Source organism: Pongo pygmaeus, chromosome 16 (assembly GCF_028885625.2).
Source record: "Pongo pygmaeus isolate AG05252 chromosome 16, NHGRI_mPonPyg2-v2.0_pri, whole genome shotgun sequence".
Lineage (NCBI taxonomy): Eukaryota > Metazoa > Chordata > Mammalia > Primates > Hominidae > Pongo > Pongo pygmaeus.
In genome coordinates this window covers 85,216,237-85,242,043 of record NC_072389.2, presented here as the reverse complement: position 1 = coordinate 85,242,043, position 25,807 = coordinate 85,216,237, and the positions used below count along the sequence as shown (strand labels likewise).

At 40.2% G+C, this 25,807-nt stretch overlaps 1 protein-coding gene across 1 annotated transcript; it reads right to left on the bottom strand.

Moving 5' to 3' along the window:
• Positions 1 to 1,022: 1,022 nt before the first annotated feature.
• Positions 1,023 to 16,528, bottom strand: ANKRD34C (ankyrin repeat domain 34C). Its single transcript, XM_054451825.1, has 2 exons — positions 16,027 to 16,528; positions 1,023 to 6,049 (listed from the first exon to the last, which is right to left on the bottom strand). Exon 2 carries the CDS (start codon positions 6,003 to 6,005, stop codon positions 4,401 to 4,403), a length of 1,605 nt encoding a protein of 534 aa, XP_054307800.1. The 5' UTR covers positions 6,006 to 6,049; positions 16,027 to 16,528; the 3' UTR covers positions 1,023 to 4,400.
• Positions 16,529 to 25,807: the final 9,279 nt, after the last annotated feature.

The following is a 25,807-nucleotide window of genomic DNA, read 5'->3' as shown; positions in this document are numbered from 1 at the left end:
TATGCCACTCCTCTCTAAGATTTTCCTCTGAAAAGGAGCAAATTCTACTTAAAAAACCCCAAACTTCTAAGCCTTTAGACAGACAACTCCAAGTTTGTTTTGTTTGATCATCAATACTTTTGTTTGCAATATTCAGATAAATTTCTAGCAATTGTAATTATAGAAATGGTATAATATGTAGAGCTTATGTGACAGAACTTTTTACTTTACAAATGAGTTTAGAGATCAATATTTATAAAAATAACTGGGGATCTCAAGGAGATACTTGAGAAACAATGAGTGACAAGGTCAAAGTGGCTGACCTTGGAGGAGGGAGTGCATTCAATCTTGGGCATAATCTGAATTAGACTGTTCAGTGCCTCATAATCTCTCCTCAAAGGATCTAGAAACAATATGGGCCTCTTGCCTAAAGTTAGAAGTGGGGGAACAAACATCCTAAAACTAGTCCCTTTTTTTACTTAACTTAGTTTATTTCAGTAGTCTAGGAGCTAACCTAAGGGTAATCTCCAGAGTACCTGTTCTGGATTGGAACAGTCCAGAGAATCAGCGAGTCTGAATAAAATTTGAAGTACAGAGTACAAGAATTTAAGAGACCACAGAGACCGTTGAGCTAATTCACTTTATACTTGCTGTCCTGCCCTTGAATAAGAGCTCATGGAAATCAGCTTACATTAACACTTATGAACGTTAGAAATAGGGCCCAAGGAGGGATATCCACTGACAATAAGTCCCTGCCACTAGCAGATGGCAGGTGCAGCCCTTGGGGGTTGAGCAGCAGGGGCCAAGTAAAGAAACTCATCCCTCAGAGTGGCAATGTACCTTCTCATTCATTGGGCTGTACTCTTTTTTTAACCAGGAAAGATACCACAATACTTGTGTGATTAAAATCTAATTTTGTAAATTATGTGTTCCTAAAATATTGGGTGTTTGGTTGATGTTACTAGGCAGTCATGTCAATTCATCTTAAGGAAAAGGTAATACTTATAATTGAGATTTCACTGAGAAAAAGTGGAAAATACTATTGAAGGATTGCAATATATCATTTATTGACATATTAGAAACATCTAAAAGGTGTCATTACATGGATTTTGATACATCTTTGAGCACATCATCAGCTTGAGACTAGGAAGGAACACTGTAGAGAATCAGTTCAAGCAGCACATGATACATCTGAGGCACCAACACACAAAAAGAAGGAAGGTCAGACACAACCTACATTTGCAAGGTACCATTTACTTGATGAAGTTCTAAGAGAGTTGACAATGGGCTTTTTAAAAAGAAAAAAAAAGCTTTGGAATGTCTAGAAATTAAACCAAAGGTCCAGACTTTAAACTTTAGTCTCACATTCTGTAATATATTTTGATAAACAGTCCAGAAACGCTTAAGCAGTTGAATTACTGAAACTACAGTTTGCAGCTAACTTATAAGTGACTCCAGGATTTCAAAAAGACAAGTTAACCTCTGATCTAGAAAGCATGTTTGAATCTAAAACATACTTTTAAAAAGCATTCTTGTTAGGTTCATTGACATGGACAAAATTGCGTATTTATGCATAATCTATGAGAAAGTATTTTGGTTGTTGTACTGGTATAGAACAGTCTAATTCGGCGAACTCATCGTCAAGTAGTGATGAGATAAGATACTATCCTGATGACTGTCTATTGAAAGGCTGATGCAAAGGTCATGACTGACTGATGCAGGCAATGAGTGGCATGAGAGTACCTGATATTACACATTTGTGCAATGGACTGGCTATCCTGAATGAGCAACTCATCATGTTTGGTGTGTCACCTAAGCTAATTACTATAAATAGACCACATTCACTACTTAGGAAATATTGGGTTTCCAAATCTTAGCTAAAGGTTTAGAAAAAAAATGCTCCTATGCAGTGTCTTGCTATACTCACAACTGGATACTACCAGCAGAGAGATCAGTTTTAACTGACACTAACAACAGCTGGAAAAGTATGTAAAATATATTCTCTCTCTCTCTTTGTGTGTGTGCGTGTGTGTACTTGCATTTAATGAGCTGCTGAGAATGACGGTTGTCTGTATGATTCTCTCTTTAATGCATTAGAAAGTTGTTTCTTTGCCTGGGATCACTTCTACTCGGTAAGAACTATTAATGATTAAATGGTTCTGAAAAGAACAGGGTTGTCCGCACTAAACCAAGTTCATGAGCTATAGATTTTTGCTAGCTTATGCTTTCCTTATTTTCTTCCCTTCCTCCAAAGTATGAGACCATTAGCACTCACGTTGGAGTGTGTTTGCCAAGAATACTGAAGGCCCAACACTAGTATTGATTAGTCATCTTACTAAAGCACAGTTTGAATTGTCTTAAGTTAACAGGAGGGCCTAGCTGGCCAGTCAGCACTCACATTTCCATACAGCTTTGTCGTTCTTGACATATACAATAGGTCTAGCAGTAGAGATCAACCAAGGTGATGCACCCAGGGGACATCTGGCCATGTCTAGAGACATTTTTGGTTGTCACAACTGGGGAGAGGGTGTTACTGCCATCTAGTGAGTGGAGGCCAGAGATGCTGCTAAACATCCTGCAACACACAAGACAGACAGCCCTCCAAACAACTCCGAGTTTTTTTGTTTAACCATCATTAGCACTTTTGTTTGGAATATTCAGATAAATTTCTAGCAAAGGTAGTTATAGAAAAATTGTATAATATGTAGAGTTTATATGGCAGAATTTTTTACTTTACACATGAGTTTAGAGATCGGTACTTATAAAAATAACTGGGGATCTCGTGGAGATACTTGAACTTTTCCAGAGAAACTTTATTCCGTTTTGTGTAGCATATGTATTATTTGAGATACTGCTTCAGCAGTCTCAAGAAATACATTAAAATTAGCTACTTCTTATCTAGTGACTTATACCTATGCCAGGCACATTGGCAGGCACTTTCATACATTGTGTCATTTAATTCTCACCACAATCTTGTAAGGTGCAGCACTACTAATCCTATTTTACAGATGAGAGAACAGAGACTAAGAGAAGTTAAGCTGCCTACTCAAGGTCACGCAGCTGGTAAATGATAAGACTGGTATGCAAACCCAAATATGTCAGACTCAAAGCCCTCTTTCCTCTACATGATGCTGTCCTCAGGAACTATTGAACTTTTTAACCATAGAGCAAATAGATCTCAGCAGCACGAGAGGAAACATAAATGGAAATAACCAAAAATATATTCATCTAAGATGTGGCTACATTATACCAAATGTGCTAAGTCTCTGCTTTCCTTCTTGGATTTGCTCAAAGCAGCCTAAAAGGGTTGTGCAGGTTATTTCTACAAATCTCTTCTCACCTAGATAGTTCAGGAAGAGAAGAAACCAGATTTTTCTTCAATTATCTAGATAACTGAAGGGGAATTAACAGTTTGCATCCCCTAAAATGTTTAGGCTGCAAAATGAATGGTCCTCACTGCTTCTCACCTGAGAACCACCCACTTAACCATTTAATCTATGCACATCCCATCCTCAGTTGTCATTCTGGTTTGGGTAGATCTCATCGACTTTTAAGAATAATCTGGAAATGCTTCTGATATTTCTAATCTATAATTGTATCACATTCAACTCCAAGTTAGTTAACCTTGACTGTTTTTCACAAGATTTCAACACAAGAGCCTGTGTCAGGGGAGGGGTCTGGGGAAAGTTTCATTTCTGGAGCAAGATTTATCTCTAAGGCATCAGCTACTATGACATATCATAATTCAGGGGCCACATAGATGGGATATTTGGGTACTCAGAGCACATACAAATTAGTATGTGAACAAAATATATTACTGGATTACTGAATGAGTTCAACCACACCATGATTTACAGTGCCCTGACAGAGTCAGAGCCAGGACCGACAGAGTCAGAGCCAGGACCCACAGGCCAGAACCTCTTCCATGGGGGAATTCTGTTTCTACTCCATCAGATAGAACCCAGACACCCAGATCTAGTCACTGAGGGGTTGGTTTGGGGCTTTTGTACATTCTAACAAATGTTAAAGCCTCATTTTCTATGTAGGCACTTTATAGATTTATTACAAATGACATACTCCAAATACTACCTCCTGATTTAAATTCTTGTTTTCTGTTTGTCTGATAGAAAACTACTGATGTCCTCAGCTTACATCATTGTACTTGCTGTGTTACCTTCGAATTCCAAAGGCTTTCTTCCTTTGCAGAAATTTTAAAAATTTATCTTCAAAACCCAATTATCCTGAGCTCTTTTCAAGTAGGCCTATAAAAACCCAGGGATTATTCTCAGAAGTGAAGCAGCATCCTGCTTTTATATCTTCTGAAGTGGCCACAGTTCAACATTAAGGAATGATCAGGAAGCAGTCTCATCCATAGTCCCTTCCATAAACTATATTGACTATTTTAAGCCTTTCTAAAGCTTCTAGGTCATGATTTCTTCAAAATCAGACAGCTGTTTCATTTGTTCAATTTGCATAGAATGCCTTCTGAGGAGCTTCTTTTTACTTCTTAAGTCAACTCTCTTTGGTGAACTTGGAGCAACAGGAACCATAGATTTTAAGCCACTAGCAAGAGGGCAAGGTTTGCTGCTAGATCTAATATCCGGAATAGGCGGGTTCAGATTCACATTTAAAGGCGGCAGGAAGCCAGGCCTAGTGTGAGAAATGCGATCAAGGAGCAGAGTTCCAGAACCTCGTCGTTCCAGAAGATGTGGCGGCCTGCGGCGTGCTGAGCTGGGGGATGTGCTAGGTACAGTGTCCAGGGACTCCCGAGAGCCATGGAAAAGAGACAAGTGAGAGCTGTTGAGCTTCCTTCTATCTAAAGGTCCTTTGCCGGATTCAATGGAAATGGAGTTGGGAGGGTCAGGCCCTGGCTGTATATCTAAGTCATAGAGGTCATTTTCCAGCCATTTGAGGGATGCAGGCTCTTTGAGAACAGAGGGTCCTGATGGACCCATACCACATTTCTCTTGGTCAACAGGGAGAGTTCCTCTCCTGGCCAGACGTGGGTGGGGAGCCTGACTTTTTTCATAGGCTGCTTTCCAGGATGCCGTTGCTGAAGAGACTGGAATCTTCAGAACCTGCTCTGTGACTGTGTGAAAGAGGGTGGGGTCTTTGCTATCGATACTGTTGGTTCTGGAGAGGGGCCCCCTTTTAGGGAAGGATATATCACTGATGCTCTTGATGACCTCGTTGTCTGTGCTGGCACCATGGGTCTCATCCTGACGCGTCGAGGCTGCCAGCACCGAGGGCGCAATCAGGCCCCAAGGTTCAGACTGGAGCCTCTTCAGTTGCGGCAAACGGGCCCTTTTGAGATTACTGACTTTCCTGGTGGGTGACCCAGGCTCATTAACAGCCTTGGAGGTGTTACAACTGCTTGGATGCCCTGCTTGGAGGCTGAAGAAGTCATCTTCCTTCTCAGTGAGTGGAGAGTCCAGGCCTAGAGCCTTCAGCTCTATATCAGAGGGAGATGCACATAGTGGAGGTGAATGCCTGTCTTCTACTTTGGGTGAAGGAGGGACATTAAGATACTGTTTGGTGGTTTTGGTGCCTGAAGACGATTTATCTGTTGTTATAATAATCACCTCCTTCCCTTTGGCTTTGCAGGCATCAAGGAGATGTTTCAATGCATCCTTGTCATCTGCATTTATTGCATAAACCAGAGCCGAAGCCCCAGTGCGATCTTCAAGGCTGGGGTCTGCTCCATTCTCCAGTAATAAGGAGACCACTTCTCCCCCAGCTCTTCTGATACAGGCATGGATGAGGGCAGTCTTGCCAGACTTATCTTGGATATTGGGGTCTGCCCTGTTGTCCAGCAGGTACTTCACCATCTTGGACTTGCTGATGCTTTGCTGGTCCACATGCTTGGTGATGCACGCCACCATGAGAGCTGTTTCACCTTTGTCATTGCTTTCATTGATATAAGCTCCCCCTTCCAAGAGCAGCCTGGTCAACCTGAGCCTCCCCAGCCACACAGCCTTTAACAAAGAGTTTCCATCAGTCCTTAATTCAGTGTCATCATCCATCATATTGGCTACAGTTTAGAGTACCTGAGCCACAGTAGCAATCAAACCTAGCAAAGGAAGAAGAGGGAAAAAATGTTATATATTTTATAGCAGATCTGTGCAGCATGGTTATTACAGGGTCTGGGTACAGTCATACCCCAACCTGATCCCAACTTACATTGACTTGGCCAACTTATCTAACATTGCTGAGTTAGTTTCTGCATCTGTAATAGTGTGTCGTGGGGCGGGGGGCGGGGGGTGATAGTAGTAACCTACCTCATAGGGTCATTGTACAGACTGCATAAGAGAGTGTGTATAAAACATCCACATGAAAAGCAGTTAACATAAAGCCTAGCATAGAGTAAATATTTGTTTAAATGCAAGATGTTATTGTGTTGACTGCACAGCACTTATCACAAATGTAGAACTCTACATTCCTTAGAAAAAGCTTTGCGATTATTTTCTTCACTGCTGTATCCTCAGCGTTTAGCAATGATTCACATGTAGTGAATAGGTGGCCTCATAAATAATTGTTTAATGTGTTGTTATTGGTGTGCATCAAAAAGACTATTAGGAAACACACCAAAATGTTAATCCTTATTCTGGGCAGTGGGATTATGAGTGGTTTCATATTCTTCTTTTTGCAGTTTTCCCAAAATAAATACGTATGATTATTGTAATGGGGGTTGACAAGGGAGGGACAGTGAAAACAACTGTAAAACAAAATCAATCTAGTTATCCCTTTCCAGGTTGTAGTCTTCACTTTTCCAGCAGATATCAGAATTCGTATTCTCCGTATTCAGAATAATGCCATGCTATTCCCTTCCCTCTGGTTGAACTGATAGGAGGCAGAGAATGGAGAAGGTGATTGCATTTTTGTTCACAAATGTTAGGAAATAAAGCTCAGACCAAAGCTTTCTCAGCTGAGGTTTGTCAAACCTGAGTTTTCTGTTTTGATTCTTTTGTAAGTTCCCTAATTCCTGGACTCAAAATCTTCAGTGCAGGTGTTGCTTGAGAGGCCCTTCACAAATAAGAAGAGATGGGTGTCCCAGTCTTAATGCCCTGCCAGCCCACAGTACCACACTGGCCATGTCTCTGCCAGCACAGCACCTTCACATAGGCTTTTTGTGCCTCCAGGCTCCTAATGAGCAGATGGCTCGTGTGGCCTACCTGCCACAATGCCTGAGTTTCCTCCTCATCTGATTCACATCATTCTTTCCCTTACGCTATTTGCCTGAGCAGTTATTTATTTATTTATATAACTCTATTAAGTTGGAAGGCAAAAGCTTTTCTTGGTTGAATTTGAGAGATGGATATATATATCCCTTTGAAAAAATTAATACATGAATAGATACTTGCTATTTAAAACAAAAACCAAACTACATGTAAGTATATAAAGAGGAAGAGGTCTTTATTCATCCCCCACTCCCCCTTGAAAACACTCTCCTCTTCAGAAGTAACCACGGTTAAGAGTCTAGTGTGTATCTTTCTGCTTCTTCAAATGCATTGTTCTGATAACTACATGAGTCTGATGTTGTTGTGTTTATGTGTTCTGCTAGATTTCCTGCAAAACTACCACCATTCGAGGGCACTGTGTGGTTATTAAATACATTGACAACAAGTCTCTGTTTCTGTCTCTCCATCCCCTTCCTCTTTTCTCCTTCATTCTCCTACTGATCTCTCTCTCTCTCTCTCTCTCTCTATCTGTGTGTGTGTGTGTGATGGTCTTTCTCTCCTCTATTTCTGTCAATTTTAATTATTTTTATTCCTTTGTGGTCCTACACACCATTGTTGTGTTAAAGCCCTATGCATCAATAAGCTTTTCAGTCTCTGAACTCTGAAGAGTTGAAGCAGAATTTCCAAAGACTAGATAAATGAGTGGAATGTCCGGAGAAAGCATGCTTCTTTCCATTTCATCGAAGGGGTCCTTCTTCTCTTGGCCTCAGCCTACCTCTCTAGAATCATTCCCTGCCACTCCAGTCTTCTTCACATTCTATCTTTAAATCTCATTTCTCAAATGCACCATTCTTCATGTGTTTTTCCTCTTGGCACTGTTCATGTTTCTAACTATAAGGCCTCCTTGCTCTTCTTTAATTATTCATCATCCCCCAAACTTCAGTTCAAATGTTACTTCCTTTGTACTCAAGAGGAAAATCACTCAAGATCAAAGAGGGAGGGTTGAGTGAAATTACAGTGACTCATCATCAGACTATATAAAGAACGCCTACAAATCACTTCCTCCAAAAGAGGATACACAAATGACCAATAAACACATAAAAAGATACCCAGCCTCATTAGTACTCAAGGAGAATCAGATTAAAGCAAAACAAAATACCATTTTAGAATGGCTAAAATTAGACAGACTGACAATACCAAGAGGCGTGCAGACAGGAAGCAACAGGAACCTGTTGGTAGTATAAATAAATTGAACTAGACTGAACCAAAGCCCACACTCTGCCACAGTAATTCCATGCCTAGGTTCATATCTGTGGTAGTTTGCAAATGATGGCCATGAGGTTCTCCCATCCTCGTATGTACACTAGGAGTCAGCCTTGTGTCTCGCTTTCAGCCATAAAATGTAACTGTGTGACTTCCAAGGCAAAGCCTAAGTAGTTCTTGCAGCTTCCAAGTTTGCTGTCTTAGAACCCAGCTGCTGTGTAAAGAAGTCTGGAATACCTACCAGGAAGGGCACATGAAGTTTTAGCTGGTAGCCCCAACTAACTGCAAGAATGTGAGTGAGACAATCTCAGCCCATCCAGCCCCAGCCAGCCCCTGGAGGATTGCAATTGCATTAGAGAACCCAGGTGAGACTAGTGGAAGAAACACCCAGAGCCTGGGCCAAGTATAGCAATATTAGAGAATAAACTAATATGTGTACCAAAAGACATCGGCAGCACTATTCATTAAAGACAAAAACTGGAAACAACCCATCAAGAAGAAAATAGGCTGGGCATGATGGCTCACAAGTGTAATCCCAGCAATTTGGGAAGCCAAGGAAGATCACTTGAGACCAGGAGTTTGAGACCAGCCGAGGCAACATAGTGAGACTCTGCCTCTACCAAAAAACAAACAAACAAACAAAAACAAAAAACAAAAAAAAAAACTGGGTGCCGTGGCTTGCACATATAGGCCTAGCTTCTGAGGAGGCTGAGGCAGGTGGATCACTTGAGCCCAGGAGTTCAAGGCTGCAGTGAGCTATGATCACACCACTGCACTCCAGCCTGGGTGACAGAGTGAGACCCCATCTCTTAAAAAAGAAAAAAAAGAAGAAGAAAATACATAAAGAAAATGTAGTATCTTCATACTCTGGAATACCATACATCATATTTGTATATGCTCTCTCTTTCTTTTGCACACGTGCATGCACACACACACATACAAAAACACACACATACATACACAAAACTAGATGCCACGTCCCCTGTATTACTTAATACTTTGCAACTTTCTTTGAGCATCAGTCTCGTTAATCACCTGGGTCAGACCCCTCCACAGAGCCCTGCACTCCTCAAGCTAGAAATACTGTCTTTGCTCCCTTCTCAGCTGTGTGATAATTAGAAAGTAGGATAAAGGAAAAGATGGAGGAAAGGAGAAAAAGGAGAAGGAAAAGAAGGTGGGAAGGAGGATGGATGGATAATCGCGTTACCTTTTATGTTGTGTGCAGTGCAAATCACGTACCTCTAGTCTAGCTCAAAGTCAAGAGAGGGAGGAAGAGAGGCAGGAAACGAGGCAAAGAAGAAAGAAATGGAGGAAAGATGGCGTATGTAGGAGAATCCTTCTCTCTCTTCTGTTGGAATCAGCGGCCTCCTCCTCCCCTATGCTGAGGTCTTGTCCCTATTTTGACTCTTCCCCTTCAGCACCTAAGGAGGCAGCAGGTTGCAGATAAGGCATCCAGGTTCTTTTCTGTGGTCTGGAATATTTATATCTAGCCCACCAATAGGCATAACATTCTGTGTGGTCAGTTCTTTTGCAAGTTGTCTATAACCATTTTTTCACTGTGGGCCTCCCATCTGAAATTCCTTAAATGATGAAATGCAAGAGCTTTGTCTGAGGACAGAATCAGGTGCTTACCTCACTCTTATAGCCCAGATAAAATGTGCCAGGCTAACGTTAACCGTTAGCATGCTGCAATAATCGTACACTTTTCATTTTAAGAATATGGGGCTTGGCCAGGCGTGGTGGCTCACGCCTGTAATCCCAGCACGTTGGGAGGCCAAGGCCGGTGGATCACCTGAGGTCAGGAGTTCGAGACCAGCTGGCCAACGTGGTGAAACCCCATCTCTACCAAAAATACAAAAATTAGCTGGGCGTGGTGGCGCATGCTTGTAATCCCAGCTACTCAGAAGACTGAGGCAGGAGAATCACTTGAACCCAGGAGGCAGAGGTTGCAGTTAGCCGAGATCGTGCCATTGCACTCCAGCCTGGGCAACAAGAGAGAAACTCCATCTCAAAAAAAAAAAAAAGAATACTGGGCTTAAAAGACTGCTGTTTACATGGCCGCAGTTGACAATAGCCTTACAAATTACAGCAGACTAAATTCATGCATCATCCCAGATATGCATAGCCATGCCTACTTCCCCTGTCTCTGGGTGTTAGACACTCACCTTGCTTTCTTGCCTGAGTGGTCTTAGCAAAGTTCAAACTTTTCCCACAGTTTTAGTGTCAGGTCACTGCTGCTGTTGTCTGCTACAAATGGTGAACCCCCACACCTGGTTTCTGCTGACCAGAAGAAACTGACCCTGGCCTGACTTTCTCCAGGTTACTCAACCAAGAAGTATGAGGGAGTTAACCCTTTGTAGAACAGATGTTGACCAGTAGAAAATAGAGGATGGGAAAGAGCTGTTACATAAATGCTTCTCCCTCTCCTCACCCAATTGCCTGTTCCAAGATGCAATAGATTATACAATTTCCATATGACATAATAATCAACACAGTTGCCATGAAGCTGTGGCTAGTTCAATAATGTATCCCCTTATATTTGCTCTTCCTCCTCCCTTGCGTCACTTTTCATTTTCCTTCATTCCTACTCCCCAGGGTTTATAGCCCAATAAACTGTTAATATGTATGTTTTTGCTCCAGACTGATGATAACTGCCTCCCACGAACCATGAAATGCCCTTTCAGGAAGGTTTTTCTGCCATTTCACAGATGAGGAAACTGAAGCCAAGAGTGAAGAAGTGGCTTTCCCATGGTCATTTAGGGATCAATGAGTGACTCTGACTCTCACAGGCTACAGTGACTCTTTCTTTCTGATATTATTCCTGCCTTCTCCCGCACACAGAGCGAGGCTGATGGTTTATATTATTCGACCTGCCCCATGTGCAGGGCTGACTCAACCTTGGGTGGATTTTGAAATTGAGGCTGAGAAACACCAGTTATGCTGGGCTGTTTGTAGAGAACTCTGGATGTAAGAGCTGCATTTATGGGTTAGCCACAAGTGCAGAGAAGCAGAAAAGGTGACGTGCAGAGGAGGAAGAAAGAAGTAAACACACTGAGAAGCTGAGATGTGAAGCAGGGAAAGAGTACTTCTCCTCTCTCCTCTGAAGTTTCAACTGTCTTTGGAGTCCATGAACACCTTAGAAGCCTTCCAATAAGTCAGCATGTTTTTGTTTATGGTGGCTTGAATTAACTTCTGTTACTTATAAGCAAGTAAACCTTAACTAAACACTGGCATTACTTGCTCATTCATTCATGATCAAACATATATTAACTATCTACTTGCTCATTCATTCATGATCAAACATATATTGATTATCTACTCCAGGCTAGGTGTTAAGGATAAAGAGATGTATAAAATTCAGGAATGGCTGCTAAGTATTTACAATTTAGAAAGAAGGTGGATGTATATTTTTATGATAGTAATAAACATTTGTGGTATGCTTGCCATGTGCCAAGCAATGTGCTGAACACTTTATATGCATTGTGTCATTTAATCTTTATAGTAATACTATGAGGTGGGTACTATTATTATCCCCATTTTATCAAAAATGAAACTGAGTCTCAGGAAGGTAAAGTCACTTACCTCAAATCACCCAGGCAATATGTTGTGGAGCTGGAATTCAGATCCAGGCAGTCTAACCCCAAAGTCCACATTCTTAGCCTCTACATGACATAACTGTAGTGCAAAGTAATTAATAAGTCCCAGAATGGAAGACAAATATAAAACAAGCAGACATGAGTGCCAGGAGGGACTAGGGGTACAGATTAAGAAAGGGCTCACAAAGAGAATAAAATTGATCCAGTACCTGAAAAACGTGAGTGGAAACTTGTTGAACCAAAAGGAGGAAGTCATTACACTTAGGAGTAAGTACAAGTTCAAAGGCAAAAGGTAGCAGAACATGGACATTTCAAGAACTTGATGGTTAGTGCATGGTGGTGGTGGGAAGTGCACTGATGGAGCAAGCAAATATAGGGAGGTCTACAGAGATCAGATTCAAAGTTCCTTGTAGCCTTGTCCTGAAGTTTGATGTTTGCTATGTGGACATAGGGAACCAGTAAAGAATTTTAAGGAAGAGAATGACATGATCATTGGCCACAGTGTGGGAGATGGATTGGGAGGCTTGGGGGTCACCTAGGAGCCCCTGAGAGATGAAGAGGATCAGAAACAGCACAGCAGGGAGATAGAGAAAGACTCAAGCTGGAGAGATGTTTGAAAGTTAGAACTGAATAGTGGTCCATTCGACGAAAGTGTCAACCAAAATCTAATTTACCTTAATTTGAAAATTTATCTCCTATTATGCATCACAGTGAATAAATATTAAGAACACCTAATACTGGAAATATTAAATGATTTACAGGATCTCTAAGCTTGTTGGAGAGAAAAGAAACAATCTGGATTGAAAAAAGCTGACGCATTCCTAGAATGTTGAAATCCCATCCACTTTGGCTTCTCTGGCCAGAATATTTTTGTCTTAAAAAATTAGCAACCATAAAGTGGGTTTTTTTTCATGTGTTTCATAAGAAGAGTAAACTGAGAAGTGAGCAAAGTTTGCCTGGTTCCTCCCTTGCTGTACTCCCTGTCTCTACCCGACAACCCCCCACCCCCACTCCACCCCCGTCTTCACTTTCACCTCTCTGGTCTGTTTTCTGTTGGACTCATTTCCACTATAATCGTGGCCACTATATTTTCCAATGGCACAGGGGCTGGAGAGGAAATACTGAAGATTAAAATATCACCAGTGTCAGAAAATTAAAATGATGCCTTCTTTCATGGAGGCAATAAGTAGATGCAAGTGTTTGCTATCTTTGTCCTGAAGTCCTTTGATTATTTTATTGTCCCCAAAAGTAAAGATGCTTATATTTTTTAAGCTGAGAGGAGCCATCTTGTTCAATCTTGCCTGTTTAGAAACAGGAAACTTAGATACAGGGATTGAAACTTTTCTCTCTCTGAATCCAGGATCTTTCACTCCCATGCCTTCTCAGATCCTTGGCCTGAGTAGTTTAGACCAAGATTACATGTTAAAGGTCTGACAGCCAATGTAGCCCACGGTCATGTCTTGCTTGGCTGGCACCGTGTTTTAAATTTTCTTTGAATGTTTTAAGATGGATTATTCACTGTTCAGTTTGAAAAGGCCCTGTCATTCTCCGTAGTCTTACAATTGGCCCAATTCATACATTCAGGTTACTTAACTGGCCTGTGTAAGGATGTGGGTTTGTGTATGAAAGTAAAATACATAATATATAAAATCACGATGCTAGGATTTTCTCCTTCCTGTCACTTTGTAGCTGCTTATCTCTTCAGAGTTGTTAGAAGGCCTAAATAAGCTAATGGATGTAAACCTTTATATAAACTTTAAAGTATGGTTTGCTCATGTGAACCATTATAAATTATGTAACTAACACTTAATTACCTGAGTGCAGATACAATGTCATACACTTTATTTCCCCTTCTTCGAGTCACACTGACATTGGATTTCCAGTTAAACATCCCTTGTTTGGCACAGTGAAGATCTCACAGAGGGCAAGGGATGGAATTATGCAAAAGAGAAGAGTCTACGGACTTTTGCAAACATCTTCAAAGTTCCTAGACCTCCAAGAAAGTGCTTGGATATATACTTTCTAGTACTTAGAGACCAGAGCAGGTTTCTAGGACTTTATAATATACATACTTAGTATTCATTTTATCTGTGGCTGTAGCCTTAATCTTGTTTCATCTCTATTTTCTCGACTACTTCAAATATGTGCAAACCTGACATCTTGTGGAGCCTTATAAATTGCTTTAAATTCTTTGTGGAACAAAATAGAATATAATCAATAAACATTGATGAGATTGATCCATATGAAACTGCTGTTTCAAAATGGTTTTAAAAACCATTAATGTCACATATTTATAGTACTTGTCTAAATACACTTTAGTGCTGTAACTGACCCATAATCCAAGCTCCTGAGGATGTGCCAGTCCATGTGGAAGGATTATAAGCTAGAGAGGTGGGAGATCTGGATTCTAATCCCAGCTCTGCTACTAAGTACCTGAGTAATTTCGGGCAAGCATCATTTTGCCAAACGAATAGAATAACCCCAGTCCTGCCTACTTAACAAGATTGTTATAAGGATCAAATGATAGGCAATACGTCCACACTCCCTATAAAGTCCTGTTTAAAAATCTAAGAGGCTATTACACACTAAACTAAGCTCATCCAGAATTCCTCCCACTGAGCCCCGCTCTGTGCCCAGTCCCTTTGGAGTGTGCTGAGGGAAGTGTTCACCACCAATTCTCCTTCTCTTCTAATTACCAGCTCCTTCCTTTCAGCCCCTAACACCCAACCACAATTCCCAGTTTGCCAGTCTTTCCACACATATGATCTCCTTGGCCACCCTCCCCGACACTTCTGCAAGGAAAGCATTACCAAGTATTTACAAATAGGTAAAATCTGAAGTTCAGATACATTTAGTAATTTTGTCTAAGGGCACACGTTTTTAAGTGCTACAACTTTGATTTAAACTCTGTTCCTCTGATCCCAAGTTCAGACCAATTTCACGCACGGAATTCCACTCAAGCACATCTTCCCACCACTGCAATCTGGCAGCGTTTAAGAGTGCAGCCATACCATTTGCTGATTCCATAAACCTGGACAAGTTACTCGACCTCTGTTGCTTCAGTTTTCTCATCTGTAAAATGGGGATAATCATAGGACACAAATTTGTGGTGCACTGGCTTAGCACGGGGCCTTGGCACATGGTAAGCGCTTAATAAATGCTAGATTTTTAAAGAAGTTTGGGTACACCTTCCAAAACCCGGGGAGGCCACACGGTTTGGCTGTAGTTTTCGCGGAAGCTTGGGAGATATCTTTACACTCCGCCTCTTCCTTCTGCAGTCACGGGAAGCAGTTAGAAGCAGATCAGAAATCGAACACGTTTGCTTTTGCGATTCGAGAGCCCTTTCTGGCGCGGAGCTAGGGGCGGTGTTACGTAGCTGCCCTGAACTGAGAGCAGCGTTGGCCGAGGGCTAGGGAGCCGGGCTGTTCCACGCTCACTGTGCGCCTCGGGCGGCGGGGCGCGGGCTCTGTCCGAGGTGCTGAACTCCGGAGCTCCGGCCGCGCCGGCAGAGTGTGCCAGCGTCCATTATTGCCAGTGTCTGTGGGCATCTTCCAGAAGGCCGAGCATGGGGGTCAGGTGAAACCAGGGCGGTAAGTGCTTCTCCCATCATTTCTTAGAAATGCTTAGGTGCCTACTTTTTACAATTTCGTGCACATTTTCAGGATCATAACCTCTCACCGCCAGTTCCTCACAGGTTTCTGCAAAAATTGACGACCTTTCTTCCCCTTCAGTCCCTGCAAAAATCCAGACACCTATCACCCAGCCCCGCTCCGCAACCATTTCCTACAAGAATCCAGGCCCCTACGCATCTCATCCCCACGCGTCAATGCAAAAATAAAAAATGTTAAATCCGCCTTCCATTCCCGTCTCCCACAATTTCCTGTGATAAAAGCAAGCTCTCTCCTACCAGTTCCCCACTCCTGCCTGTGGCTAAGCAGCATGGACCGACTTCTCGGGAGCTCGAGGTCCCCACCCGGGTGACCAATGCAGACCCCTGGGGGTGCGCTTACCTGGTGGGGACAATCGCCGAGCGAGGCCACCTGGGTCCGGGCTATGGGTAGTGTCATTATTATTCCCAAAACAAAATCAGGGGGCGTCCAGCACCCCTACCTGCAGCTGCGGGTTGGCTGCCAGAGGGCACTGCCAGACTGAACCAGCGCCGGTAGCTGGGTCTACCCCGGGCCCCGCGGGTCCTGTTGAGTCACTTGCCCAGAACTTCTTCAAGGTTCATGAATAAAACCTCTGCGTCAGTTCCTTCAAATCGGTCCATCGCTCCTCCAAGTTGCAGTGGAAACAGGGGAGTTTTGGGTTTGGTTTGGTTTGGTTTTAAGAAAAAGAAAGAAGCATGAAAGAAAGATAGGAATCGCCCCCGGTTCCGCGCTGCGGGTGTGCAGGTCTCTGCGCAGCCCCAGCCCTCCGGCTTGGTCTTCGGCCGGCTGTGCTGGCTGACGACGCGCTGCTGCCCGCTGGCGCCGAGAGCAGCTCTCCAGCCGCGACGGGCGAGGGTTGTGTGGGTGTGCGAGCTGCGAGGAAGGAGGAAGGAGGGGGCCGCGGGGGTGGGGAAATGCCTACCTGCAGCCTCGGAAGAGGCGCCCGCCGCCCCACCCCCTCGACCCTAGCTCTTGGGGCTCCGACTCGCTCAGCAACTTAGCAGGGGGCTCCTAGACTCCCCGAGGGTGAGCGCGGAGCAGGCGCGGCCACTCCTGGGGTCCAGAGAAGTGAGGCGACGCTCCCAAAGTCTGACGTTGCAGGTCTCAGACCCTGGCAGGAATTTGAACTCGTGTCCCCTTTGTTCTTTCTGCGGCCCTGCCTTCCTCGGCTTTCCTTCACACACGCCCTGGAATCTCAGGCTGTCTGTCCAAGGTGTAGGAAAGAGAGAGGAGGGTGCAGTGCGATCCTCAAAACTGGGAACAATTTGATGATCTGGGCTGGTTCCACGGCCGTTGGATTTCATTCCAAATCCATGTTTTAGCCCACCTGCTACCTATTCCCAGGGCCTCCTGTGGAGTCGTTCGCGGACAATCTTCGTTTTCTTTTTACAAAGTAGTTAATAGTTGCTGCATATGATTGAAAGCATAGGGCATTGTATTTAGAAAGTAAGTGGCTCATGCTTGTAATCCCAGCGCTTTGGGAGGCCAAGGCAGGAGGACCGCTTGAGGCCAGCAGTTCAAAACCAGCCTAGGCAACATAGTGAGACTTACACACACACACAAAAAAAAAGTCTGTACAAAAAAATAAATAAATAAAACTAAAATGCTTTCCAAAAAAAATAGAAAGTGAGTGCCCCCTCTTCCCCCACCCTGCAGTGTCCTTCCCCCACTAATCAGTTTCCCAGAGGTAACCAGCATTTTCATCTAGATACGTGTGTATGCACACAGGGGTTCTATTTGCCCTATGTTTTTTAAATCCCTACTTCTTGAGTCATTTTTAGTAATTTATATTTTCCTAGGATATTGTCTATCTCGTTCACATTTTCAAATTTTCTGGCACAAAGTTACAAATAGTGTCATCTTATATTTATTTTCATCTCTGATACTGTTCTGGGCCTCCTTATGCTGATATTATTTATTTGTGTTTTCTACTGCTCCATTCCCAATTTTTTTAAATCAAGCTTGCTGGAGGATTATCAATTTTATCTTTTAAGGGCAAAAATATTATTCCATAAGTTGCCTTTATCACTTAGTGTGTCTATAGTATCACTTAGAGAAATGTACCCTCCTAGTACCCAATATTTATCATGACTGCCTACTGTTTGTGGAGTTTTTCTCTCTAAAGCAGTTTCAAGGTTTATGTAGTCAAACACATGTCTTATCTTTCATGGTTTCTAGATTTCTCATCTTGCCTAGGGAGGCTTCTTACCCCAGAATCACAATACAGTTCTCTAAATGTTCTAGTAACGTATAGCTCTGTTGTTTAGATTACCATTTCGTCTGGAAATTGTATTTGTGCACAGGGTAAGGTAAGGATCTGACAAAGATGAGAACCCAATTGTCCCAACGCCAATTCAAAAAGTCTATTCTTCTCTCACTGATTTGAATGTCACCTTTATAACACTTTATATTTCTCAAAACAAACTCTACTTGGTTAATGTATGTTATTTTATACAAATACACTGCTAGATTGCAATAATTTACTTATGTTAATATAAGGTTTATTCCATCTATATTAGTAAATAAAAATTGTGTTCTTTTTCCTTTTTAGGGGATGAGGGTTCTTATTCAGCTTTGGTGCAAGGTTATGGTAACCTTATGGAATGATTTTGGAAGCATTCTGTTTTTTCCTACACTCTGGAATATTTAAATTATCAAGTTAACTATGTCTTCATTGAGGGTTTAATAGAACATACCCATGAAACTGTCTGGACTTGATGAATTTTAGAAGGATAGATCTTTGATTATCTTCTCAAATTCATTGATGCTTGTTGGCATATTCATCATCTGACCCCTCTTGAGTCAATTTTGGGTAATTTATATTTACCTGGAAAAAAGTTCATTTCATCTACATTTTTTAATGTATTGGCATAATGTTACAAATTATGCTCCTTTATAATTTTTTATCTCCTTTAAATCTATTCCTACATCCCCTTTTTATTCCTGATGTTGTGTTCTCCCCCACTATTTTTGGTTAATGTTATTTTGCTGTGGTTGAATTATATGATCTACATCATTTCCATGTTGTGGTCTATTTATATGACCAATAAAAAATACTCCGTGAGCATTTTCCCTCATACTTAATGTAGAAAAAAATGTACATTCTGTGTTTTGGGGCACAAACAATACAAGCACACCTGCAAAGTTAATTGTACATTAGTACCTGTATTAGTCCTCTCTCACACTGCTAATAAAGACATATCTGAGACTTGGTAATTTATAAAGGAAAGAGGTCTAATGGATTCACAGTTCCACATGGCTGGGGAGGCCTCACAATCATGATGGAAGTCAAAGGAGAAGGAAAGTCACATCTTACATGGTGGCAGGCAAGAAAGCTTGTGCAGGGGAACTCCCATTTACAAAACTGTCAGATCTCATGAGACTTATTCACTACCATGAGAACAGTATGGGGGAAATCGCCTTCGTGATTCAATTATCTCCACCTGGCTCTGCCCTTGACATGTGGGGGTTATGGGAGTTACAATTCATGAGATTTGGGTGGGACCACAGCTAAACCACATCAGCAACCTTTACATCTTTGCTTTGGACTACAGGAAGTATAGTGTACTGATTAAGAGCACAGACTCGGGGGTCAGACTGCCTGTATTTAAATCCCAACTCTAGCACTCACCAGCTGCATAGCCTCCCATGAGACACCAAATGCCTTTGTGTCCATAAAATTGGGTTAATATTAGTATCTACTTTCTAGAACTGGGATGAGAGGCAGCTAAGGTAAAATATGTAAAATGTTTAGCACAGTGTCTGATAGGGAGTAAGCACCCTATATGTGTTAACTACATTTATCTGCCTGATCTATCAGTATTTAAATTAAACTGTTAAGGTCTCCCAGGAGGCTTGAACTAATTTTGGTTTTCAGCCAAAATCTACTATTGAGTCTGTGCTATGTGACCTGATCTGCCTTCTTTTGGAGTGCTGTAGATTTAGCTGTGAATAAGACAGGCACATTCTCTGCCTTTGCAAAGGAGCATTCTAAAGACATGTCAGCATCTCTTTGGAGATGTGTGTGTATGTACGGGTGTAAGTGAATCAACTCACACTGTTCCATGAAGCAAAAGAACTTTTGCAACCTATTCCAAGTCTGCTTTCTTATAGATATCTCAGCTACTTCCTCAGAGATGCACCTTATATGCTAGGCCTACTTGATTAATAACAACAACAACAATAGTACTTTTTTAAAAAAATTGCTAATAATAGCAATAAAAGCTTTGAATATTACTACTATCAATGCTCCCCAGCTTAAGACCACCAGGAACCCACCTATAGTTGAACAAATTGGCTGTATCCCTTGTTGCAGTGAGGAAGGGCACATACCATGGGTAATCATGGGGTGTCTCACTTAACAGGGTGCTAGAAAGAATGTGTGATGGAATTTGGGCTGTGGTTGAGAGATTTGGGGGAGGGTTCACCCACCCTTACACAGGCAGTTGGATCAGAAGAGAATCACATCAAATGTTATTTTACCACCTACAAGAAAGTGATGATGTGATCCCAGGTGCCATGGTTCCCGCTGCACTCTGTTTTAAGTCAGTGAAAGTAAAGTCTTTGTTGACCTCTTGAGCAGTTTCCCTCTTCAGAGTATATTATCAGTCAGTCATTGTCCATAGGGAAGAGAAAGTCAGATTCAGAGGTGAGCACTGAGCTCCTTAGAGCTGTCAGCAAGCGTCAGCTGATTCACTGAATTCACAGAGATTGGGAGGCTTAGTTCTAGGAGGAGGAGGTGCTTCCCTAGAATCACATGACAAATTCAATACAAGGCCTACCTGGTCTCTTGAGACCAGAATTGTGTGATTAGATGTGTGCCAGAATATTGTAAATTTTAACATAACTTTTACTAGACTTTTATCATAATGTATTACAGGTATGTTCTAGAAAATACACATAAAATTTGGACTTCTTTTTACCATCCTTCTATTCCACTTTTTAATTTTAAAAATTAGTTCCAAATATTTGTATTGCACATTTAAACTGGCTCGCAATTGATGCAAGTAACATAAAGCCACGTCTTAAACAAAGAGGTGTTTCTTTTCTTTTCTTTTTTTAATCTTAGTAAAAACACTGACCCTGAGATCTACCCTCTTAACAAATAAAGTGTACAATACAGTATTGTTAACTACAGACACAATGTTATGTAACAGATCTCTAGAGGGCTTGTTTTCTCTACATAACTAAAAGTCTGAAGGTAGGCAGTTGGAGATGATGGTTCAGAGGCTTAGAACTTTAAGGCCAGCAGTGATGCTAATGGCCTTTCTCCTTAAGATTGCTAGAAGGCTGCTGATAGCTCGAAGTATAGCATCCACTTTCCATATAGGAAGAATGGAAGGGGCGGGCACAGTCACATCAGTCCCTTTTATCAGAAGAGCAAAACTTTCCCAGCAGTACATCTCCCAGTCAACCTCTTCTTGAATCTTTTGATTAGAAATGGTTCATTAACCATTAATAGTTTAAGGTAAAAAAAAAAAAAAAGAAAAGAAAAGAAAAGAAAGAAAGAAAGAAAAAGAAAGAAAGAAAGAAAGAGAAAAAAAGAAAGAAAGAGAAAGAAACAAAGAAATGGGTCATATGCAAGAGATGTTGGGAAAACGGAAAGCAAACTTGTTATGACTGACTGAGACCAAGAAATGATTCCTATCCTTGGTCTGGTCTAATGCCATCTCAGATAAAACAGAGTTCTGTTAGCAAGACAACAAATGGGAAATGGATAATATGACTATCACAGTGCTTTTTATGAAAAATTTGGAAAACACTGATGAGCAAGAAAAAGAGACTATATATATATACATATATAATATACAATAAACATTAATTTACTCAAATAGAATTAAATAATGCAGCACATTATATTCATTTTATTCGTTTGTATCTCCCTTTTCTTCCTTAAAAATAAGCTATAAAGCTATCAATTTAGATTATAATTTTTTACTCTACTATCTTTCCAGTCATTACATGCTATTCTTCTACTTTACTGTTTTTTGTTTGTTTGATTGTTTGTTTGTTTGAGATGGAGTCTCGCTCTGTCACCCAGGATGGAGTGCAATGGTGCAATCTCAGCTCACTGCAATCTCTTTCTCCCGAGTTCAAGTGATTCTCCTGCCTTAGCCTCCTGAGCAGCTGGGATTACAGGCACATGCCACCACGCACAGCAGATTTTTATATTTTTAGTAGAGATGGGGTTTCACCATTTTGGCATGGCTGGTCTTGAACTCCTGACCTCAGGTGATCTACCCCCCTCAGCCTCCCAAAGTGCTAGGATTATAGGCTTGGGCCACTGAGCCCAGTCGCTTCTACTTTATTGTTAATGGCTACATTATATTTTAGTGTATACATGAATCATAATTTCTTTAACCAATTATCTGTTTAATGTTAGGGTTTCTCATAGTTTCTATTTTAAATAACATGGCAATGAATAAATCTCAGTTAATCTTTTTCAAAATTCTGAGTTATTTCCTTAGAGCAAAACATTTGAAGTTTTATACACAAAGTTTTAATACTTTTGATATAGATTGAAAAATTACTCTCCAGAAAGATTGTACCAATTTTCATTAATTCTTTATCATATTTGGAAATGCATCCTCAACCACACTTGATCTAATCATTAAAGAAAGTTGGCAATTTGATAGTTAAAAATAAAAGTATCAGGTCATTGTTTTATTTATTACTAGTCAGATTGAATTTTTAAAATGTTTACTGGCTCTGTTTCTGTAAATTGCCTATTCTTATCTTCTACTTATTTTTCTGCTTGTGTTTGTGATTAATAGTTTATTATAAAATGTAAAGTAAATAATATCGCTCATAATTTCCCTATCCAGAGAGATGATAATCACTACTACTCATCTATAATTCATACAAATTCCCTCCCTCTCACCCACTATCTCTCTCTCTTTTTCTCTCCTCCCCTGCTCCCCTATCTATATCTATCTATCTATCAAAATCTGTCTGTCTGTCTATCTATCTATCTATCTATCTATCTATCTTATAATTATTTCCTTTGGCTAGATTTCCAAAACAGGTAATAAAATGTTTAGGCTTTGGTTAAGAATGGTCAAATTGCTCTCTGAAATGTACAATGATACACTCTCATGAGCACTACGGTAATACTATGTTTTAAAATACTTGCTAATTTGTGAGGCAAATTGGAAAGTCTTCTTGTCTGTGATTATGTCCTCATTTTGCTATTCCTAATGTTGGCTACTTGGGGTCTCTTTTCTCTTAATAAGACTTGGTCAGGGCTTATCTATTTTGTTGTTTTCTTTCCAAGACAGATCTTTCATGCTTGATAATTATAATATTTTTCTATTTATAACTCATTTTGTATTACTTTTATCTCTATGAATTTCATATTCCCATTTTCCTTCCTTGGCTGTTTGTTTCCTAGCTTTCTGAGTTGAATACACACTTAATTCAGTTTTACTCTTCCTTGTATACAGCTGAATTCTTTTAAGGATTCAAATCATCCTCAAGGTACAGCTTTGCCAAATCCATCCCTCCCCTTCTTTTTTTCCCCAACAAAAAATAACTTTTTGAGAAAAAAAAAAACAAAATGGTACTCTATCATAAGAAAAATTTCAAACAAGTCAAAGAAATATAAAGATAAAGGAAAATCAGCTGACAGTTTGTAATTCAGAGCTATTATTGTCATTTTGGGGATCATCTTTCCAGAAATTTCTGTTTTATAAATGTACCTAAAAATTATGTGAAAATGGTGTCATACTATACTTTTAACAATATACTGTGTACTGAAAACCTTTTCCTGCCAGTGAACATAGTATACATAATAGTTTTTAATGGCTAAGTTATAGTCTATTGTATAAATGTATTATAGTTTATTTAACCAATCCACAAGAGACGTATATTTTGGCTGTTGCCAATTTTTCACCATTTTAAACAAGAATTATATCTTGTATTTGTCCAACTATGCTGTTAGAGTAAATACTTACAAAAGAAATGGCTAAGTAAATATAGAAACAATATTTAACTTTTTTTTTTTTTGAGACGAAGTCTGTCTCTGTCACCCAGGCTGAAGTGCAGTGGCACGATCTCAGCTCACTGCAATCTCCACCTCCCAGATTCAAGTGATTGTCCTGCCTCAGCCTCCCAAGTAGCTGGGATTACAGGTGCACGCCACCACGCCCGGCTAATTTTTGTATTTTAATAGAGACGAGATTTCACCATGTTGGCCAGGCTGGTCTCACACTCCTAACCTCAAATGATCCACCGGCCTTGGCCTCCCAAAATGCTGGGATTACAGGTGTTAGCCATTGTGTCTGGCCACAATATTTAACATTTTAATAAATATTTTTACCCCATCCTCCTGTATGGTTATAAAAATTTACACTCAACCAACAAAAGATGGTACTAAACATATTCATATACCCTCAGCAATTCTGGACATCATCAAGCTTTTTAATCCCTAACAATCTGATAAGGGGGAGAAAAGGTCTTATTTTTACTTTCATTTCTTCAAAAATGAATATATTGATGAAATCTGTATCTATTTACAGGTTGTTTGTATTGTGTGTGTATGTATATGTGTGGATTGGTTGTCCATATCCTTTCCTATTTTTATTTCTCTTATTAACTTTTAAAGCTTTCTCCATATTTTACATTTTATCCTTAATCTGTCATACATATTTAAAATATTTTCCCAGTTTTTATTTGTATTTTAGTTTTATTATCTTGTCTTTTGCCATAAATAAGTTTTAGAAATTTTTTAACCTAAAGATTATGAGAAAATTCCAACCTTCTTTTGACTTTCTTATAATTTGATATTTTACAGATAGAATTTTGCTCCATCTGGTATTTATTTTGTGCAATTAACTAGATATGCACTGAGATCAGTTGTGTTCTGAAAGACAAGTAATTTCCCCAATACAATTTTTTCCCAATATATTTTTTTAGGAAAATATTTTCCTACTGTTTTTGAATGTTACCATTATCACACACTAAATTGCCAGAAAAACTGGAATTTATTTGTGAACGTTCCTTCCTATTCCATTGACCTATTTTTTCCCTCTATTTGTGTCACCTCATTCTGATTAGTATAAATTTATGATACACTTCATATGTAGTGGGAAAGTTTCTCCTTAAACTCCCTCTCCAAACAATCTGAATTTTATCACAGATTTACTCTTTCAGACTAACTTTAGAATCATCAAGTAAAGTTATAAAAAGACAAGATTGGGATTTTATTGGGATTATGTTGAATTTTTTATTTGATGAAATATCAGTTCACCCTTAATAAAGCCATCTTGCTTAATAACGTTATCTTTTTTCATATTAGAACTTTATATTTCTTGCTAAACGGATTCTGCTGTGATATTTTAAATTTTCTCCCAAATGTAAATGACTTTTCTTCTATTCTATTTTCTAACTTAATACAATTGAAACATAAGACAGTTGTTGATTTTTATATACTCATTTTGTAATTTGCCAATTTACTGGGCTCCCTAAATGTTTCAATTGACCCCCTTTGTTTTCTAGGTATACAATCTTGTAATATGCAAATAATTATTTTTCCTGTCTTTACAATGAGTATATTTTCATACTTCATTTCTTATCTAATAGCATTGCTTAGCACTTCAGAAATTATATTAAATAAAGGAGATGATAGTCCAAATCTATTCTCTATTTCTGACTTTACTGAGAAAATTGGTTACGTAGATGTTCTAACATTGCCATCTTGGACTGGAAGACGCCCCTAGAATTTACTGGTGATGTTCATGATCCTTTAAGGGTGTTCTGCAAGATTCATATGTGATGTGATAACTTTATGCATGAAGCCAGATGTTCTCAAAACAGATAGAAGATTCATATCAGGAGTAAAAGTCTGATAACACACACCATCTGTCACTACCCTAAAGTAAAAGATTACAGTTTTGATCTAATAGTATTTTTCTTTCTAATCATCATGATACTGTTCAGTAATCTTCTTACTGTTGAGGATCAATTTGAGGTCTATATTTCTAGTGAAAAATCTTACATTGTTTTAAAGAATTATCAGCTCCAGGCTGGCATAAAACCTCAGTCTTTCTCAAGGTGATTGGTGACTACAGACTGTAGACTTCCACAGAAAAGCCTATGTCTCCCTGACCACAAGCCTCCAAGGCTCAATCTACAAACACTTGAC